The sequence below is a fragment of the Haliotis rufescens genome, unplaced genomic scaffold (assembly GCF_023055435.1).
Source record: "Haliotis rufescens isolate VD_foot unplaced genomic scaffold, xgHalRufe1.0.p SCAF_31, whole genome shotgun sequence".
NCBI lineage: Eukaryota > Metazoa > Mollusca > Gastropoda > Lepetellida > Haliotidae > Haliotis > Haliotis rufescens.
Genome location: NW_025964013.1, coordinates 434,845 through 444,700, shown reverse-complemented (window position 1 = coordinate 444,700; position 9,856 = coordinate 434,845). Strand labels below are relative to the sequence as shown.

General features: G+C 41.6%; 2 protein-coding genes across 2 annotated transcripts in view; one reads left to right on the top strand and one right to left on the bottom strand.

Annotated features, from left to right (window-relative positions):
• Positions 1–392: 392 nt before the first annotated feature.
• The window catches only part of LOC124136805 (nociceptin receptor-like), a 65,115-nt gene continuing 55,651 nt past the window's right edge, over positions 393–9,856 (top strand). The window contains exon 1 of the mRNA XM_048380519.1: positions 393–553. The gene's annotated coding sequence lies outside the window, so the exon portion shown is untranslated. The remainder of the gene's footprint in view (positions 554–9,856) is intronic.
• On the bottom strand, positions 7,553–9,047 carry LOC125371763. Its single transcript, XM_048380483.1, has 3 exons — positions 8,724–9,047; positions 7,976–8,554; positions 7,553–7,834 (listed from the first exon to the last, which is right to left on the bottom strand). Exons 1-3 carry the CDS (start codon positions 9,045–9,047, stop codon positions 7,553–7,555), a joined length of 1,185 nt encoding a protein of 394 aa, XP_048236440.1.

The following is a 9,856-nucleotide window of genomic DNA, read 5'->3' as shown; positions in this document are numbered from 1 at the left end:
CATAAATCACATGATATCCAACACAGACATTGCGGCCCCATAGACACGTCAAACATATATAGACATACTAGATAGAAAACGCATCTTGTCACACACACTGGTTAATAAATGCACCAAGGCACACCGACATATTGGTTGTCTGACACACCAAGGCATACAGAAATACAGGTCGATTCACAAGTAAACGTCTTTAGTCACTTCAAAATATTTAGAATAAACGTCCTACATAAACGATCCATTCATTTACTACACGCAAAATTAATACACACAAACTCACGCAATGTCACATGCTGCCACCATATATCACCAATCACACACACTAACACACACCAAACAAGTTTGCCCACGAGACAGGTGTTGCTACATAGTTCTCAATCGCGCCAATCACCAGCGGTCTGTGCTCGCTGCTCTATGGCTTGCAGGGACTGCACAGATCGCGGCGCGTTCGATTGGACAAGCCCTGCCCGTACGACCACCACTACCAACATCTCTGTCAGTGCTGTGCAGAAGTCAACGGAGAGAAGGATATTACTTAGAGGCGGGGGTAATAAAGGTAAGGCTTCTTTCTTCCTCATTGACGCACGTTGGGATGAGGGGTCATTGCTGGTATTAAACTTGCCTATCTCGATGCTGTTATAAAACAGGTTATAAAAACCGTACATGTTTTTCTCTAAACCAAAGGTTTTACGACTCCGGTCTCTCTTAATTCCGTTTTATTTTATCATTTAGACTTTGTTTGTAAGTGTGTTGTTGACGTAGACATGTTTTATTACTTTCAAGAAACTATTTCTAATGTTCTACATTCCAACTGGAAAAATGACGTAGGGCACTGTATGAATTTGTAGAACTCTGTATGAGTCTGAGCAGTGTATTGTTGATAATGTGTCAGGCAATGATTGATTTCCAGTAGCTTTGTCTAGACCAGTAAGTGTTTAAATGCTATAAAAATGACAGAATTGTCTCTCATAATCATAGCCTTTGTCCGGATGTTTGATTATCACAGAGCGCGCGTGACAAACGAAAGCGTTGGTAATCACACATCGGGAAATGAAGAAATATAGTTCATCTGATTTGCTTCAGCCTGGCCCGACATTGAAATGTTTTCCCCTGAGAATCGCGTGAAATACACCTGACTTTTAGTGTTCTTTGGTGAAATTGCTGCTTGTTAGATGCAGTGTGTTGCCGGGTTAACGGTAATTACAAATATATGCCAGTAATAGACGGCCAAAGCAAACAAGTTCCAGTAGGCGACAGTAAGCACCTCCCGGGGGTACAAAGTTGGCTTGTTTAATGTTATCATGTTGTTTTATACAGCCGTCTCACGCGATTAACGTAATTGCAGGTGATATCGCTACAGGATTCAGTCTAAACTCTATTGTAGCTGTAACCATGTTTAGGTTAGATCAGTAGAACTAATGAGATTTGTGAGGGTGAAATACGATCCACTGCCAAGCTTCGATCTGTTACATGCCTCGCATACGCCACTGGGTAGTGAGATCGTTCATCATGACAGTGGTATTTGTATCATGCAGTACAACTCAGTGTTGGATTCATGTGTAAATTATAATGAAAAAGAGAACATCTTTTGATGGAAAATATTGATATTTGGTGAAGCTAGTATTGAAATATATTTAGCATTTCGTGGAGGAACAAAGAACCTAGATAGAGGCATCAATGAAACGTCCCTCAGTCCTACACTTTGTCCTACGAGGGCTGGTCAAAAAGTTCTAAGCCTGACTTGTGGGCCATAACAAAGTGAGCTGGTCAATCTGGTCCATTGTTTGAGTAGTTCATTGCAAGTGCATTTGTTCTGTTGATGCAGTTTGTATATGAGTGATAGCCAGTTGAACGCGATAAGGGTCCAAATGGACACAGATATGAAAATAGAACGAGTTACGACCAGTCATCAAGTTATTGACTTTAGAGAAAAGTACTCCCTAAGAAATTCATGACCGCATGTCACAAATGTATGGGTATATAAGTGTCTTAGCTATTCCAATGTTAAGGCTGAGAGAACAAGCCTTTGTGATGACCCGAGGTCTGGACCTCCCTCAAGTTCCATCAATTAGGATTCAGTCAAGGAGATCGAAAAACCTATCCTGTCAGATAGACGTTTTGCTATTGCTGAACTTAAGGAAGACACAGGTCTAAGACATGAATCCACTGAAACTGTTGTTCATAAAACATCTACAGATGAATAGGATATCTGCTCGTTGGGTGACAAAGTTTCTAAATTCGGATGTTAAGGAAAAAAGAACAGTCATTGCCAGAGACAATGTAGAGCTAATTGAGGAGGATTTCGTCACATCCAAAAAGAGATAAGTAACGGGTGTTGAAACATGGCACTACCGCTATGATCCCGAGTCAAACTGTCAATCCATGGTATGGCACCATTTCATTCCGGCACCAAAGAAGTTTTCAAGATCAGTGTAGAAAGTTATGGCCACTGTAATCTGGGATGCAAAGGGTGTGATCCTCGTTGATTACGAAGAAAATCAAAAGACGATTCCCGGTGCCTGCTATGCCAATTTGCTTCATCGACTGGGAGATTCTATCACAGAAAAGTGGGGAGGAATGCTGACAGCTGGATTTCTACTTTTTCATGACAATGCCTCTTCTTACCCCTCTCGACTTGCAACGGCTGCTGTGTGATAATGTGGGTTCGTTGCGCTTCCTCATCCTCCATACTCGCCAGACATGGCACCAGGAGATTTTCACCTGTTTCTTAAGCTGGAAGAACACCTTTTGTGGAAAGCACTATGACGACAACGAGGATCTCAAAGCTGCCGTGAATGGGTTTTGCGGGGTGGCTCCAGAAAACTTCTTCCTGACTGGAATTGAAAAGTTTCACTGAATACAAGTGCGAGGTACTAATCATCAGCTTTCTAAACCTCAAACGACAAACATGTTGCGAGTGTTGCACAGGATACTGAAGTCCGTGTTCCTGTGTTCCCGGTGACGATTTACAGACTCCATCCGTTCTGTCGGCTGCTGCTGGTTGTGCAAGACTTACGCGCACTTTATCACCGCACGTTTTACTCGGCGGTTACGATAAGTAGGAAAATTGCTGAAACAATTTCCGAAATAAAGTGTGATCTTCACATGGCACTAACTCTACATACACATTCTGTGGCATAGGGTTACTTCCCTCGCTATATGATACATTGTATGATGGAGAGGGATAACGTTCTGTATTACCAGATGTGTAATTGTGTGGTGGAGAGAGATAACGTTCTGAATTACCACATGATATATTGTATGATGGATATACATAACGTTCTGTATTACCACAAGATATATACCGTGATGGAGATAGATAACGTTCTGTATTACCACATGATATATACCGTGATGAAGATAGATAACGTTCTGTATTACCACATGATATATCCCATGATGGAGATTGATAACCTTCTGTATTACCACATGATATATCCCGTGGTTTAGATAAATAACGTTCTGTATTACCACATGATATATCCCGTGATGGAGATAGATAACGTTCTGTATTACCACAAGATATATCCCGTGATGGAGATAGATAACCTTCTGTATTACCACAAGATATATCCCGTGATGGAGATTGATAACCTTCTGTATTACCACATGATATATTGTGTGATGGAGATAGATAACTATCTGTATTACCACATGATATATCCCGTGATGGAGATAGATAACGTTCTATATTACCACATGATATATCCAATGATTTAGATAAATAACGTTCTGTATTACCACAAGATATATTGTGTGATGGAGATTGATAACCTTCTGTATTACCACATGATATATTGTGTGATGGAGATAGATAACGTTCTGTATTACCACATGATATATCCCGTAATGGAGATAGATAACCTTCTGTATTACCACATGATATATCCCGTGGTTTAGATAAATAACGTTCTGTATTACCACAGGATATATTGTGTGATGGAGATAGATAACGTTCTGTATTACCACATGATGTATCCCGTGATTTAGATAAATAACGTTCTGTATTACCACAAGATATATTGTGTGATGGAGATAGATAAGGTTCAGTATTACCACATGATATATCCCGTAATGAAGATAAATAACGTTCTGTATTACCACATGATATATTGTGTGATGGAGATAGATAACGTTCTGTATTACTACATGATATATCCCGTAATGAAGAAAGATAACGTTCTGTATTACCACATGATGTATCCCGTGATTTAGATAAATAACGTTCTGTATTACCACAGGATATATTGTGTGATGGAGATAGATAACGTTCTGTATTACCACATGATGTATCCCGTAATGAAGATAGATAACGTTCTGTATTACCACATGATATATTGTGTGATGTAGAGAGATAACGTTCTGTATTACCACAAGATATATTGTGTGATGGAGATAGATAAGGTTCTGTATTACTACATGATATATCCCGTAATGAAGAAAGATAACGTTCTGTATTACCACATGATGTATCCCGTGATTTAGATAAATAACGTTCTGTATTACCACAGGATATATTGTGTGATGGAGAGAGATAACGTTCTGTATTACCACAAGATGTATTGTGTGATGGAGATAGATAACGTTCTGTATTACCACATGATGTATCCCGTGATTTAGATAGATAACGTTCTGTATTACCATATGATGTATTGTGTGATGGAGATAGATAAGGTTCTGTATTACCACATGATATATCCCGTAATGAAGATAGATAACGTTCTGTATTACCACATGATATATTGTGTGATGGAGATAGATAACCTTCTGTATTGCCACATAATATATTGCGTGATGTTAATAGTTAACGTCCTATATGACTACAAGATATTTTAGGTGTTGGAGATGGATAACGTTCGGTATGACCACAGGATATATCCGGTGATGGAGATAGACAATGTTCCATATCACAACCTGACACAACACACCATAAACCATTAAACTATAAGCTGTAAACCTTTTACGTAATGTGGAATAATTACAAAATAAATGTGCAATGGTAGCAGATAGTTGGTAGTTGTCGTTCTCCTTGTGGCCGTTGTGTTTGTTGACAATGAGACGGAAGGTCAAGACACGAATAAATCCCTTTATTGTGTGTGTAATGCAGGGTGTTATGTGAGGAGGACATGGCGTGTGTATGACAGTAGTCATCGATGTATCTTCTCCTTCAAGTCAATGAATCCGATACCAGAAACATTTTCCGGCGCCGCAGAGACAAGTTTGGGTCCCTCTGACTGCTGCGTCACAAAGAAAGTGTCGGTGATTATTCCCTTAGTGCGGGGTTGACGATATGAGTTTAACCTATGGCTATGTGTCACATACTGCTGTTTAGCATGCATAGGGTGATAACACTGGATTGTGGAATCATGTATTTCAAGTGTGTTGATGAGTCCTGGTACCGTAAAGCAGTTTGGCTTCATGGTATTTGCATTTCGTCAGAAGATTCAAACGTTTGGAAACTATAACAGTGACTTGCTGAGCTGATGCATTTAGGATGGTATGTCGTTAATCGAGTCCATGGAATGCAGTTGAACGATTTTAGTTTCCAATATTATCTAAGGTTAGTATGCTTGGACACCTCGTCAACATGGCGTCACCTCGTCATCATGGCGGCATGGCGTCATCATGGTGTCACTTCCAAACCATGCTCCTCCAAATCAATGTTGGTTTTGTTTAAATCTTGCGTGAGGCATTTCTCCCCAAATTGAGAGCATGTCGACGGTGACAGCAAACTATCTGAATCAGGCCAAACATAGGATTATATATTATGCAGGTTAAAGGTACGCCATCTACCAAGCTTCATATTAGTTGCTGTATATACACATGGACATTAATTAAGCACCGTCCACGTGTTCGGTTATGTGCAACATTGTTCATTGCTGGAAACACGCCTGACACTACCATCGGTAATGATTTATTGGCTTTATTGGAAGACATCCAAAAACGTCCATTGTAACAACACTGAAATGTATCCCAGCCCACACCACGAATCTGACTGTCACATCATGCAGCGGAAACCCCTGCAATCAGTGTCTGCCTGTATCCCCCTCATGGCTGACAGTGGCAAGGTGTCTGCTCATGGTGCTGATCAGACGTCTGATTTTCAACATTGAGACCATCTGCTATTCCCGCCGCAGTATCTGGGTCAGTTCATTCAGATTTTGAACTGGAGGGTCTTTAACTCTCACAGGGTAATCCCAAAGGCGATCTGTTGTGTTCAGATCAGGGTTTGTCTTTATGTTTCGGAATTGGATTTTTATCAGGTGGTGCCTAATTAATGCCCACGTGTATATATGAAACATGCAGAAGAAGATTAATTGAATATGTTCCTTGAAAACGTGACTTTGGCGCTAAAACGTACACCATCGTTGGTGTGAATGTTAGATCTCTGTAAGCCCGTGGGTGAAATGGGAAACATTCAAGACTCCAACTGCAGATGACATGCTGACAAGCAATTGGACTTTACACCAGAAAAGACCGAAAGGATAAGTGACAGGAGAGAGCTCTTGGGTTTTACAGTCCGTACCCAATTTCATTTGTACAAATGGCAAAAATGATAATTGGATATAATATGGAATATTGCGGTGACAGGGCAACATAAATCTGTTGATATGTTTTCTCGCGGAGGGAAAGACATTAATTAGGCAGACGTCAGTGGTGCATTTTAAATAAATGATAACTGAAATTGGAAGCCGATGGATACTGGTATCTATTTCGTAGCTTATTATTACGTTATCCGTGCTCGGTACTCATGCACAATCTGAATTCAATATATTAACACACAAGCTTGCAGAGTAAGGTTCGTTTGGTTACCTTTTAATAAAATACCGGAGAGTATTCGCAAAGACATGGATGTTGTGGCAAACATTTCACTCCAAATACATCTCCGTATACTAGAGTCGTTTATGGATCATTGTTACGTGTCGAGTCCCAAATTGAAACACTATGTTATCCTTGATATCTGTACGTAAAAGAACAAGTGGGGTATACAATACAAAATTGTGTTGCAAAATTAGTCCATACAAATGACAGCACAGCAATTACAATGACAGCACACACTAGAGTGCCAGTGCAATATTCAATGATAGCAAAAGGCAGTGTCAATAATACATATTCAGTGAGAGGACACAGGGATGAAGCTTCCGAGCTTGACCAGGCAGGGAATCCAGGCATTTCAGTGATCTTCATACGAAGTGTGGGAGACGAAACGTGTGAGAGATACGAGATGTGTAAGATATACGAGAGGCACGCTCTTGTCCGCTCATATGCAGTCTAACTAGCTACTGGAAATTTTCACACATTGCCATCAAAAGCATAGACTATTCTATATGTTTCTATTAAATTCTACCGCAGTCCACGGTGTACCGGAAGTTTACAAATGACACAAGTATCTAAACATAGTGATTACCTCAAAACTGCTTACATAAAACAGTACTACATTTATGGCAACTAATCACTGTCCAAATACAGCAATGATCTTCTACCGAATCTCAACAGAAACAATGTAATATAGTTACAATCATTCTTCAACAATAAAATACACTGCCATATAACATCACGACCCTTCGTTCAACAGCACTCGACCCATAGTAGTAGCTTTCAACAGCACTAGACCCACAGTAGTAGCCTTCAACAGCACTACATCCACAGTAGTAGCCTTCAACAGCACTACACCCACAGTAGTAGCCTTCAACAGCACTGGACCCAAAGTAGTAGCCTTCAACGGCACAAGACCCACAACAGTTGCCTTCAACAGCACTAGACCAACCGCAGTTGCCTTTAGCAGCACTAGACGCACAATAGTACCTTTCAACAGCACTGGACCCACACTAGTACCCTTCAACAGCACTATACCCACAGTAGTAGCCCCTTCAACAGCACTAGACCCACAGTAGTAGCCTTCAACAGCACTAGACCCACAGTAGTAGCCTTCAACAGCAAAGCCTCACCGCAGTTGCCTTCAACAGCAAAGCCTCACCGCAGTTGCCTTCAACAGAACTAGTTCCACAGTAGTATCCTTCAACAGCACTAGACCCACAGTAGTAGCCTTCAACAGCACTAGACCCACAGTAGTAGCCTTCAACAGCACTAGACCCACATTAGTAGCCTTCAACAGCACTAGACCCACAGTAGTAGCTTTCAACAGCACTGGATCCACCGCAGTAGCCTTCAACATCACTAGACCCACAGTAGTAGCTTTCAACACCACTAGACCCGACACAGTAGCCTTCAACAGCACTAGACCCACAGTAGTAGCCTTCAACAGCACTAGACCCACAGTAGTAGCCTTCAACAGCACTAGACCCACAGTAGTAGCTTTCAACAGCACTAGATCCACCGCAGTAGCCTTCAACATCACTAGACCCACAGTAGTAGCTTTCAACACCACTAGACCCGACACAGTAGCCTTCAACAGCACTAGACCCACAGTAGTAGACTTCAACAGCACTAGACCCACAGTAGAGGCTTTCAACAGCACTAGATCCAGCGCAGTAGCCTTCAACATCACTAGACCCACAGTAGTAGCTTTCAACAGCACTAGATCAACCGCAGTAGCCTTCAACAGCACTAGACCCACATTAGTAGCCTTCAACAGCACTAGACCCACAGTAGTAGCCTTCAACGGCACTAGACCCAAAGAAGTAGCCTTCAACAGCACTGGCCCCCAGTAGTAGCCTTCAACGGCACTAGACCCACAGTAGTAGCCATCAACAGCAAAGCCTCACCGCAGTTGCCTTCAACAGAACTAGTTCCACAGTAGTATCTTTCAGCAGCACTAGACCCACAGTAGTAGCCTTCAACAGCACTAGACCCACAGTAGTAGCCTTCAACAGCACTAAACCCACAGTAGAAGCCTTCAACAGCACTAGATCCACCGCAGTAGCCTTCAACATCACTAGACCCACAGTAGGAGCTTTAACAGCACTAGATCCACCGCAGTAGCCTTCAACAGCACTAAACCCACAGTAGTAGCTTTCAACACCACTAGACCCACGTCCCGCTGTGTTATGACCTCCTGTGTATGACGTGAATGGTCCTCCAAGCGTCATTAACCCATTGCAATCATTCTGATGCGTAATGATGGAGTTGTGAACAAGTTATTAAATAATTGTGACGTTACTGCGGAGACTAAAAGTTTTTAGAACCAACAATCTGATAACTAAGAATCTATCAGTAATATTCACACATGGTGCAATTTTATTATTACGCAGTGATGGCCTCATTAGGGTCGTCACATCGATAGAGTACACCCCCATGAATTACGTATAATGACGCTTAATCCCATCTTTTCTTTGCGGTAATGATGTAGGGCCAAGCGAACACAGCGCTGAAGATGTTCTACCGCAGTGTTCTAGACTCTTGCCCATGGGTATAAGAGCATGTACGACCACCAGGAGGCTCTTTTCTATCCACGGAATGGATGGTCTGTGAAGAACCTGTAGATGCTAAAGAGCATGTAGATGTGCCTGTCGAAAAAGAGAAACTAACAACGTGCCACAGTTTTCCTAACCATTAGTCGCCCACTTCCGATAAATCCTTCTCGTATGCCTACATTAGCACATGCTTAATCTTTTGCTTCATAATGACCCCAGCAGTGCTCATGCATGGGAGATCGACGTTCTTCTTTCCCATTAGCCTTTCAAATCGGAGTAGGCAAAAAGGAAGAAGACGACCTTACTCGTCGCGTGGAAATGTGTGTTAGTTCCGCAAACGTTTCGTTGACATACTTCCGTTGTACACAATCTCTAAAACTCTGTTTAGGTCTGAACACAAACTGAAGCGGGTTACGTGTCCCATAATGCTGACGCGTGTAGATTTCGGATTGTGTTTAACTGCGAACAAGTTAATGATGTGAACG